Raw genomic sequence first — 12,448 nt, forward strand, 5'->3', positions numbered from 1 at the left:
GTAGTCACCAAAAATGTTGAGGCACTTGTCGTAGCGAGAGACAAGCTTTCCTATACCCTCCTCGAAGAAGTCTGCCGCCAGTGAGCTCAGGTTAGACCCTTACAGTTGCTTGAAAGCTCTTCGTTGTCAGCGAAGCGTCGTCCACCTAACCACGCCTTCATTTCTCGAAAGAGGTGATAGTCACTGGGCGCCAAGTCAGGACTATACGGCGGATGGATGGTCGAAAACTTCCCATTTGAACTTTGCAGAAGTTGTTTTGTGACATTGGCACTATGCGGTCGTGCATTATCGTGGATCAGGACCACGCCGGATGACAGCATTCCTCTCCGTTTGTTTTTGTATTGCTCTCCGGAGGCGATGTAGAGTCTCACAGTATGATTCCTTTGTTATCGTTGTTCCCTGTTGCATGAACTCAACCAGAAGCACACCTTTTTGGTCCCAAAACACTGTAGCCATTGTTTTCCTTTTGGTCAAAGTCTGCTTGAATTTTTTGGGCTTGCTAGGGAAGTGAGTGTGCATCCATTGCTTTGATTGTTCCTTGGTTTCTGGATTTTCATACAGGACCCACTTAGACTTTAGACAATAGACTTTAGACAATAGACATTAAAAAACTGTCTTTCTCGTTGTCATATCGCGTCAGAAAAGTTAGGGCTGACGCCATTCGCTTTCGTTTTGTGATCCTCACTCAACATTTTGGGTACCCAACGGGGCCCACAATTTTCGGTACCCTAGCTCGGTGGTCACAATCTTGTACAAGGAAGACCTTGAAATGGCTGGAAATTCGGTAGAAAGTTCATCAATTGTAAACCTCCGTTTCTCCCGGATCGCTTGGTCAACTCGTTCAACCAAACTTGCAGTAGCGACCGACTTGCGTCCTTGACCGCCTTCGTCATGGACGTCTGTTCGACCTTCAGCAAATAGCCTACACCATTTTCTTATCGCGCTATCACTCATACAGTGTTCACCATACACAACACTCATTCTGCGATGGATTTCAGCAGCACTACATCCTTCAGCTTGAAGGAAACGAATCACACTTCGCAACTCACAACTGGCGGGAGAATTGATCGTAGCGGCCATCTTTACTCGCCCGTAGCTCGGCTACGACTGATGGATTGGAGCGGCAACGGCGTTGGTTGTAGTGGGGGAGCGGCGCAATTACACAACACGCAGCCCCCGCCTCCCGCCACTACGCTGGTTATTTGGAGAAACAAACGGAACTTGAAAAAAAAAAAACAGCCCTCGTAGATCTCCAAATGGAGATATTAACAAATTTTTTAAACTGTTTTGAGCATGCTGTCAAAAGGTTACTAATTAATAACCAGAGGGTACTCATAGCTGGGGATTTTAATATTGAAATGGGTAATAGTGATAATGGTAATTTGGATTTTTCTAAATTTAGTAACATTCTCAGATCATTTAATCTTTTTATTACAAATAATCAACCTACACGTTTTAATTCCTGCATTGACAATATTATTGTTAATTTTAATAAAAAGCTATTTTACTACTACACTTGGTGAACATTGTCTTGCAGACCATGTACCCCTTTTTTTTAAAATTGTTTTCCACAAAAGCACTTACAGAACAATCAAAACATGTTGCAAGCTAGTAATGGTTTTTTATTAGAAGGCACAGTGATGAAAGTCTGGATCAGTTTATTTATTATTTAAAGAAAGAAAATTGGGACATGATAGATGATTTTAAACAAAATAAAATTGACATTAAAAACACTTTTTAATAGTTTTTTTAAAAAATTTGTTGACTTATGGCACTATTGTTCCATAGTCCCATATGTAAAAACCCTTAGTAAAAACCTCAAATAAATCACGGTCTAATAACACTAAACTTGTCAAGTGGTATACACCGGAACTAGCCCAAAACAAGAAATGAAATGCTTGCATTATTCACAATTTACAAAAGTTTGAATTTAAGGGGGTCAGAGCAAACTCAGGCAGCTTATAATGTATATATTCAACATAAAAAAAAGGTATAGGAATGAATTAACACTAGCAAAAAAAGTTGCAGGTTGAGCAGTATATTAGTAAAGCTCCTAACCAATGCAGGGCTGCTTGGAAGGTGATTAGTAATGAAACACTCACCTACACACAGTCAAGATGTAAATTTGGATCCTGAGGAATTCAACCAGTATTTCATAAACTCAATTAAAGAGCTAGTGAAGGAATTCCCCCCAGTCACCATAGTCCTGATTACTTTCTGGGAGAACGAATGATTGATCAAAATTCATTTGTTTGGCTAACAGTTTTACAGCGAGGATGTTATAAAGGCTGTGTCAAAATTCTCAAATTCAAAAGCTATGGACTATTATTGGTTGTCGAATTTCATTATTAAAAGTACTATTGAATTTATAAGTGAACCCCTAGCGATAATTTTAAATAACTGCATGAATGAGGGTTTTTTTTCACCTTTACTAAAGGTGTCAAAAGTTACTCCAGTGTTTAAGAAAGGTGACAAAAATTGTGTACATAACTATCGTCCAATCTCAATTGTCCCTATATTTTCTAAAATTTTTGAATCAATTATGTACAACCAGCTGATGGCTATTTTGAGTTTCATAATTTAATTTCAAATAGTCAATATGTCTTCCGCCAGGGAAGATCTACAACTTCGGCTGTATTAAAACATAATTGATCATACCCTAGAGGCTTTTGAAAAAAAGGATTCCTCTTCATTAGTTTTATGTGACCTCAGTAAAGCATTTGACAGTGTCCTTGTTGATGTTCTTCTTGATAAGCTTGCATTTTACGGTATTAGTGATTGTGCTTTGAGACTTATTAAGTCATATCTTTCCAATAGATTGCAATATGTATGTGTCAGGAATAAATGCTCTCAAATGAAAACCGTGGAAACTGGTGTTCCACAGGGTTCTATTCTTGGGCCTTTTTTCTTTATTGTTTATATTAATGATCTTCCTAAAAACCTCAATACTCATTCAGTGATTTACGCGGATGATACCACCTTACTTTCTAGTCATCATAATTTAGACTGTTTGGCACAAATTACCCAACAATCTGAGAAAAGGGCTTATGAATGGTTTGCAGCAAATAAGCTAGCATTGCAATTTGGATAAAACACAGTGTATTACTTTAAGCCTCAAACAGGAAATCAATTTGGTATCGGTCAAGCTCCTAGGAATTAATGTAGACTCAAAATTAAACTGGTCAACTCATATAGATACTGTCTGTAACAAAATCTCTAGAGTAAATTACTTACTTTGGAAACTCAAAAGTTTTGTTAGTCCAGAGTATATAAGATTGGCATATTTTGGGCTTTTTCAGTCGCACATATTGTATGGTCTACTTGTATGGGGTCATTCTTCACATGTCATTGACATTCTTGTGCTACAGAAAAAGGCTGTGTTCGTAATATTGGAGGAGCCAACCCACTTGAACACTGCAAACCTCTTTTTGTACAATTTCAAATTCCCACAATAGTAAATCTTTATATTTTTCAAGTTTTATTGTATACAAAATCTAATTTGAATCTTTTTCATACAAGACAGGAGATCCATCAATACAACACTAGGGGAAGGAATAAGATTGATATATTGCCTCACAGACTAGCTAAAACTAAAAGCTCGTTTAAATTAAATTTTATAAATTTTTTTAATAAGCTGCCTGATGATGCAAGACTTGTTTCCTTTAAAATATTTAAAAAAAAAAGTTATATGATTGGCTAGTGAAAAATCCTTTTTACAGCATTGAGGAATTCATGAATTGCCATATTAATGTTAAGTTTTAGTTTATAACTAACTATAATTACTTTTATTTATTGCTACTTTACTTAAATTTCATGTGAACTTTTTTACAACACTTTTGTGTTAATGTAATTTTTTAGCTCTAACAATGTATGTAATTTTAAAATGACTTGTCCTATTTCTGTAAACAGATCAATGGAATAAATTATTCTTATTCTTATTCTTATCATATGGTGTTTGTTTTGTCTTGCTGTTTCTTATATTATTTTCAATTTGTCCAAGGAAATACAACCCGATAACGCCACCAGATGCCTGTCGCCTGAACGGCACAATCACTCTGAACAAGGTGGCAGGCAACTTTCACATCACTGCTGGTCAGGCCCTCGCCCTCCCGCAAGGTCACATTCACATGTCAGCCTTCATGTCCGACAGGGACTACAACTTCACCCACAGGATCCACCGGTTCTCCTTCGGTGACCCGAGTCCTGGCATCATCCATCCGCTGGAGGGTGATGAGAAAATTGCCCCAGACAGTGAGTTGGCTCAACTAATAAGTAGGCCTATTGTGTAGAACCTAAACAGGAATAATTTCTCAACATCATAATACTTTTGAAATTTTACTGTGTTTCTCTTTAAATCTCCTTAGTAATGCCTGTCGCACAAAATGTTGATCAAAATAGAAAATTTTCAATTTATGCATTTTTTTCTTTAAATTTAAAAACAATGAGTTCTTAAAAAACCATAAAAAGATTATTATACTTTTAAGTTATATCTTATCCACTTGAAAGTTTTTGCAAGTGGATAAGATAATTGCAAATTTTTCGAATGAAAAGTTTTTTTTTAGTGTGACAAACACATACATCGGAATATATGTCAGTCCAACATCGCACTAATCCTCCATCTGGGCTGTGATGAACAGTACAATTTAAGAAAAATCCATCCACAGCCCTAAGGGCCAAGTATGCAATACCAATGGGCCAATGGCGCAGTGTAGTAGGTACGGCGGTTATCGCAAGATAACCAGATCAAGCAACGTCGAGCGTGACCGCTGCTTGGATAGATGACCGTTGAGCGATCCTGTCCTTGCAAGTGGCCCGCCTGCCCGGCCATTGGTGGTGGTTCGGAAGTCACCTTTAAGCCGTTGGTCCCCAGGTTAAGTGTTAGAGAGGGCTTCTTAGCCCTATCTTCGCCTGGTAAAATAAGACATTCTTTACTTTTTACTTTTACTTTTTAAGGGCCAAGTATGCAATACTTGATATCCTGGAAGTCAGAGCCAACTTGCACATTATATGACTAGTTTTTGTGAAATCAAAAGAGCAATATCATCTAAGAAAGGTATCAGTAGATTATAGATATTTGTAGTTGCCTAACATGCTAACTTTGGAGGTGTCATGTTGAGCAACACAAACGCATTCTTTTCTAGCTCTGTACACATCTTCATCAATAGGGAAAATGTCCTCCTTCAGTGAACCAGATTTGCTGATAGCTATTTCTGTGAGATCTTATTTAAAAAAGAGATGATTTTGGTGTTCACCTAATAAATACTGTGTCTTAATAAAGGGCAGTACTTTAGACACTGTAATAAATTCGTTTAGGTTAGACGGAAGGATAAGTTTTTCTTATTTTCACTTTAGAACTCCACCGTTTCATAAATTGAATATCTTGTGTGCGAAATTAAATTTGTAACATATGATACTAAGTTACAATATATTTTCTATCAGAGGACCGACTGGCAGTAATCTTAAGACTCTGCTGTATTAGTGGCCATCTTGATTTTATCCTCATAAGAAAAAATGTTAAACTTAAAACACCTTAACTCTCTTATTTGAGGCTGTAGAGGAATGGGGAAGGTGTCTTAATTTAAATATATACGTAATACACATCCAAACACTTTTTTTTTGAAATTTTTACTGATTATTCAGAATAAAATCTCCAACTGGTTTGTACTTTAGTGTTTAAAAAAATCTAAATGTTATTATTGCATAAAATATATGGTTGTAGTTTTCCGTTATTAAGTAGTAGACTTGTAACTTATAACTAAAGATCATAAAATTATAATTTTACTGTTAGCAAAAATAAAATATTATGCATATTATTTAATAATGACCCTCTGTTGAACGTTGAAAAAGCACTATAATACAACAAAAATAAAAACTGGCTCATATAAACAAACAGTTCAATAAAAGAATAGCAGCTTACTGAGACTAATCAGTTGAATGATGGTGGGGGTAGGTCTGGGGGGTTGATTTGTAGCAACAAAAATGCTTAATGTGACAATTTCCATAAATTAACATGGTGAATGTATTTGTCACAGTGACTGGGTATCACTGCTAGTCCCATTCAATGTTGCTGTCACCGAACACTATACCTGATCAATTCCATTTACTTTAATAGTGAGCGTTTTAAAATTAAATTCAGTTGCCACGTCCAAATGTTGTGACGATAGTGGCGTAACATAACACTGGCCTAATTTTGTTCAGGTCAAAAAAGAAATGGTAGCAAAAGGGTTAAAAAATAAAAAAGATGATTCCTTTTTAAGTGATCTTTATTTTTGTCTTAACATAACACTACTTTTAGACATGTAAATAATAGTTATGTACTAATTAGTAATATAATTATTATATATGTTTGAATTGATCTATGAACAAAGAGTAAAGACTCTTCCAGCAAATCACTTGCAGATTTGTTAAAAATATTAAATTTTTATGCTTTTATTTTAATTAAATTATCACTCATGGAATCACCACATCAAGTTATCCATTCATGTGCTTTAGAGAGACCTGTACATGTGATAGTTAGTATCAACTCTTACAAATGTGTATAATGTCTTAAGTGACAAAGATGCCAAGTGATCAATTTACAATTTACTGGTTTTGCTGCTCTGCTCCTGCTAATGCCATTAGAGGATTTTTACTCTTTATAATCATCACTTGAAAAACATAATAACGTCTTCTACAGTAAAGTGCAAGTACCTTCATAACTTAATGGGAGGTAATCTTGCCAAAATCAAGATGGTCTCTCTAGTGGAACATGTGTGATTATTCAAATTCACTATTTTCTCATTCAACTTTCATAAGATCTGGACTCCCGGTTTTTCCCCACATTGTTTAATATTGAACTGCGAGTTAGTGTTACTCAAAAATACGCTACATGCTAGAAGTCTCTCAACATCAACATGGGCTACTATGACTTCTTTAGTAGTACCTGTGAACAAACTAGAACAATGAAAGATTGTCTTCAGTCTGATCTGCTTTTCTTACACAAGCTGCTCAACAATACAGTTAAATGATGGAAACTAATCACGTTCTGGAGTCCCCGTACAAACACTGGGTTGCAGCTATAACAGGTCTATCCTGAGATTTCTTTGTTTCGGCAATGACATCTGTCCAACAGGCGACTTCTTTACCAACAGCCTCGGTGTAAGAAAACTGCTTCTAAAGCTTTATCTTTTGCTGTTTTGTTTAATTTTGTTATTTCAATTTTGTCTGTTCACATGCCAGTTATTGTTCCTGCTTTAATTTACAGTTTATCTTTTGTTATTCTTGTGTCACAGAGATTTTATCCTTAGTATTGTTTGCTTTTTCCTATTTATTATTTGTTATTTTTTATTTATCTTCATTATAGTTCGTATTATTATTTATTTTAGGTTTCAGTAACACTTATATTTAAAAAATGATATTACTGTAGAAATAGATACATAAGTGTAACAAAGCTATAGTAGGTGAGATATTATGCTTGCTGAAATGGGTCTACTTTAATTTTTTATCTCCACTATATGGTCAGTTGTCTGGCTATGGATGAGCTGTAAGTTATTAAGGAAGATAACGTGTATTTATTTCTCCATTATAAGAGATAATAAACAATATTTCCACCTTGAATCATTGTTGAAATCATAATTCTTTAAAATTTATGTCTACAGACATGGTCCTGTATCAATATTTCATCGAAGCGGTGCCCACAGAAGTGTCCACGTTCATGTCAAAGTCGTACACATACCAGTACTCTGTCAAGGATTATATGAGAGTTATCGACCACCATCGAGGTTTGTCTTTTATTCCATAACTAATGAGCAACTCTAAACATAACATGGAATATTTAATAAGATGGAACAGACTTTGTAAGTCAGATAAGAACTAGTTTGTATACATGTACTACAATTTTATTAAATAATGGAAAAGATGTGTCGTCGTCGTCGTCGTCGTCATCGTCAGACGTTTCCGTTCTCACGGGTCGTCGTACACAGCCTCCTCCACTTTAGTCTATCCTTCCAGGTCTCCTCTTCATCCACCTGTATTTTCGGTAGTCCCCTTCTCTCTATGTCTTTCCACACTTGGTCCTCCCATCTTCCTCTCGGTCTTCCTCTTGGTCTTCTTTCTCCTTCTCCAGTGCTATTCTAGGCATTCTATTATCTCCCATCCTCTTCACATGCCCCATCCACTGTATTCTTCTTCCTTCCATTGTCTCTTGCAGTGAAACTACCTTCAATCTTTCTCTGGTTATTTCGTTCCTTATTCTATCTCTTCTTGTAGTCTTCTCTATCCCTCTTAAAAATCTCATTTCTGCAGCTTGCAATCTGCTTAAATCATTTTTAGTCCACGTCCACGTCTCTGCTCCATATAATAAAATTGGTTGGAAATAAGATTTATACATCAATACTTTTGATTCTTTCCCAATGTTCCAACTCCACACAATCTTCTTCACCATATTGAAAAACTTTCCACTCTTCTATATTCTGTTTCCTATCTCTTCTCTTATCGTGCCCCTATCTGTTATGATACTTCCTAAATAACAGAATTCCTTCACCTTTTCAAGTCTTTTTCCTTCAACTAACACGTCTTTGTTATTTCCATCCCTTCTCTCTACTTTCATTACTTTACATTTTTGTATGTTCATCTCTAAACCATATTTCTTCGCCACTTTTGCCCATTTGTTTAACTCTCGTTCTAACTCTTCTTCCCTATTTTCCCATATCATTATGTCATCCGCATATGCTATTGCCTTAAGTTCTTCTGCTCCTCTGTTTCCTTGTACTTCTAGAATAATTTCATCCATTATAATATTGAAAAGGAAAGGTGACAATATGCTTCCCTGCCTTACTCCTCTCTCTGTTTTAAAAGTTTCTGTATATTTTTCTTCAATTCTCACCCTGTTTTTACATATGCCGTACAGGTTCTTTATTCTTTCTACTATTCCCTCACGCAATCCTCTCTTTCTCATACTCTCCCATATCCTTTCTCTCAGTACCTTATCATATGCCTTCTGTAGGTCTATAAACGCTACCATTGTATCTTTTCCGTATTCCCACCTCTTTTCTAACACTTGTCTCATCACAAAAATAGCATCCACCGTTGACCTACCTTTCCTAAAACCACATTGCTCCTCTCTTCCTGTTTCTTCCAGTACTGGTCTAATTTTCTGCAACAATATTTTTTCATAAATTTTTTGTGTATGGCACAACAAAGTTATTCCCCTGTAATTCTCGCATTTTTGCTTATTGCCTTTCTTAAAAAATCGGCACTATTATTCCCATTTTCCAGTCTTCTGGTATCTTCTTTTCCTTCCAAATCACTCTCATCACTCTGTACAACCATTGAATTCCCAATGGGCCCGCCGCCTTTATCATCTCAGCCGTCAGCTCGTCTATTCCCGCAGATTTCCCCTCTTTCATCTCTTTAACCGCTTTTTCCAATTCGCACATACTAAAATCCTCTTCATCTTCTGTCTCCTCTGTCATATCTCTTCTTTCCTCTTCATTTTCTGTTCCTTCCAGTAGTTCCTTAAAATACTCTTTCCACGTCTTCAAAACCTCTTTCTCCTCCCATTTGATTTCCCCTGAAACATCCACCACCTTAGTCAAAGATGTGATTAGGAAAAGATGTGTACGCTAATTTAATTTGATTGTAAAGTATTTAAGATTTTACTTTGATTAAGTATTGGGGATATTCAGGTATTTAATTTTTTTTAAGAAGCCGATCCCCTTTTTAGCCTTATTGTGCCCGTCCTTAAGGGCCACTGGCCTGTGTGAGGATCTTATCAAATAGAATAAGGGGGAGTGTCGATACACCATAAGGTCAATGGCACTGATAAAAAGTGCAAACGTCGCAGATTGGATTCGAATCTGCGCTATCTCTGAGTTAAAGACTCAAAGTCCAATGTCTTAGACCGCTCGGCCATTGGAACTCCCAAATTACTTGATGTATTCATAACCAAACAGTAAAGAAGGTGGTTTTACATGATAATTATGAAAACTCGAGCTCTGTAAGTAACTAAAACTTGACTTCTGCACAAAGTGACTGTTTCTAATACAATAAATAAATACGACTGAGACTGCAGAGAATGTTTTGTGCTGGCTTCTATTTACAATGAACAGGACAGAGAATTCTCAATCATTGAAGGCTAAAAACTGGTAATAGTTTTTATTAGGAACAGCTGGCTACTGCTTCGTTCCATACAAAATAAGTGTTATTCTATCAGAAAAAGACCCACTACTTTTATATCACTCACTCTTTTTCGTACTTGTTAGCAGAGAAACAACTACTTTACTTTTATAATGAGCCTGAGCCTGAGGAGTAATAGAAGGTGTCCTAGCTATTGGGCCGTTGTCTGCAGCTTGGCCAGCAATGGTTGTGTCCTCTATGTTTTTCAGTATTCTAAATTTTTGCTATTAGTAACCTTTTAGATGTAACGTAGCTATGGGGAAAGGGTTGATTCAATGTGAGTATTGAGTTTAGCTTCACTTCACCTTATGCTTAGTGCAGCATCGTAATCTGACACTGTCACAGACTTGACTCCTGGAATCTGGGTTCACATCCATCTGAAAAGAGAGTCTAGGTGTCTCTGATGATGAAACAATGTAAAGAGTTAGTTTTTAACATCTTCGTCATTGACTTTTTTTGGATCTCTTCAGACGGATGTGAACTCCAGATTCCAGGAATCAAGTTTTTAACATTTTGAGACACTGGACTAAGAGGAAGGTGAAATGGAGCTAACTCAACATTTGCAGTGAATCAACCCTTCCCACCGAAAACTTGAATGCTCCATCATGCTTTGGGATCGTATCTAAACATTGTAGTGCACTCAATTGTGCACCTGATGAGAAAATGAGAACACCTCTTTATCTAGTTTACACTGGGTAACCAGACAGAACTCTTTTATAGTCTAGTTGTCTCTGATGTCAAAACAATGCAAAGAGTTTCTTTTGAACCTCTTTGTCATTGAAATTTTTGTATCTCTTGAGACAGACATGGACTCCAGATTCCAAGAGTCAAGTCTGTGAGCGTGTCAGATTTCAGACACTGCACTAAGTGGAAGGTGAAATGGAACTAATCTCAATGTTCACTTTTTAGATGTGTTAGAGCATTCTGCACATGTACCTAATTTAACTGTAAAAAATGATAAGGTGCTAAATAGACAGCCAATGTTTGAGCTTTAAGCTTGATATGGTAATAATCATGAGAAAACATTATCCCTCTCCGGATGAAACACTTAGCAATGCCTGATGATGTGCTGTAGTTTTGCTAGCGGACGAATCACAGGCGCTGCACGCCTGGCGTACTAAGTCTCATTTCACTGATGTATGAGATTAGTTTGTTGAGTTCTACTGGCTCTGCTTTGTGCTGCTACCTCTCGGGAATAGTTTTGAACTATTTGAAACAATATTACAGCCGTTTTTTTCACAGTACATTTACTGGTTTGTTGATAAAAGTTCCAGCTGGGTGAATTGTCTGCCGATGTGAACAAACTAGTTGAGCCACTGTGAATTGGGTTCTTTGTACTTAAATTGTTGTTTCCGTTGTAATACAAATTTTTTCTAGTTTTTAATCTATTTATTTAAATATGAGAATAAAGTGGGAATGAAATAATGTAATCGGTTTAACGTCTCATTGTCACGTGAAAATACGTAACTTTTACTACTTTGGATTGAGTTGCTAGGCTATAGAAAAAATTTAAGAATTATTAATTTACTACTTTTTATTTTTCTGTTGGCTGCAAGTACAAGTGGATTACAAATTAATGACATTAGTGATATACTAGATGACGATTTAAAATCCAGTGATGAAGAGATCGATTTGCCTCCTCCATCTGATCTAGGCCTAGACAGCTCTAACAATACACAGATCTAATCAAACAAATATGTATTAAGCATTAAATTATAAAGTAAAAGTGTAATGGTGTAACAAAACCATTGTTTTATACCTTGTTTTACTCTACTTTTAAGTCTAATCATAAAAAATCATGCATTACCCTATTTTTTCAAAATAAAAAGTGTTAGTTTAAAAAATAGAACACTGTACTTTAACTAAACATTTGAATACAACCAGATAGAGTAATTAGCACTTTTTAATGAGTCCAGAAAGGGTTAAAGTAGTCACAGAAACCTGTACGTAATTTTTTTACTACTGATGCAATTTTACAGTACAGATAACGTAACATTGTTTGGTTCATTGCTATCCATATTGCTATCCAAAGGTACATTTACTGCTTCGTAAGTTTAGTTTATAATAGCTGCTGTAATTAATCTAAACTTGTGATTATATCTGTGAAGTCTTATGTCTTACCTGGTACTAATCAACTGTATGTTATCAGGGTCACATGGGATCCCCGGTATATTCTTCAAGTACGACACAAGTGCCCTCAAGATCATGGTTTCCGAGGAACGAGAACCCTTGGATCAGTTCTTGGTCAGGTTATGTGCGACAGTAGGAGGAATCTTTGTTACCGCAGGTATGT

At 36.1% G+C, this 12,448-nt stretch overlaps 1 protein-coding gene across 1 annotated transcript in view; it reads left to right on the forward strand.

The window, feature by feature from the left end:
- LOC124364981 (endoplasmic reticulum-Golgi intermediate compartment protein 2) overlaps positions 1 to 12,448 on the forward strand; it is a 36,425-nt gene that overhangs the window by 18,487 nt on the left and 5,490 nt on the right. Inside the window, 3 exon segments of the mRNA XM_046820843.1 lie at positions 4,001 to 4,251; positions 7,638 to 7,760; positions 12,305 to 12,442. Coding sequence (XP_046676799.1) covers positions 4,001 to 4,251; positions 7,638 to 7,760; positions 12,305 to 12,442 — 512 coding nt within the window.

This window comes from Homalodisca vitripennis, chromosome 6 (genome assembly GCF_021130785.1).
Source record: "Homalodisca vitripennis isolate AUS2020 chromosome 6, UT_GWSS_2.1, whole genome shotgun sequence".
NCBI lineage: Eukaryota > Metazoa > Arthropoda > Insecta > Hemiptera > Cicadellidae > Homalodisca > Homalodisca vitripennis.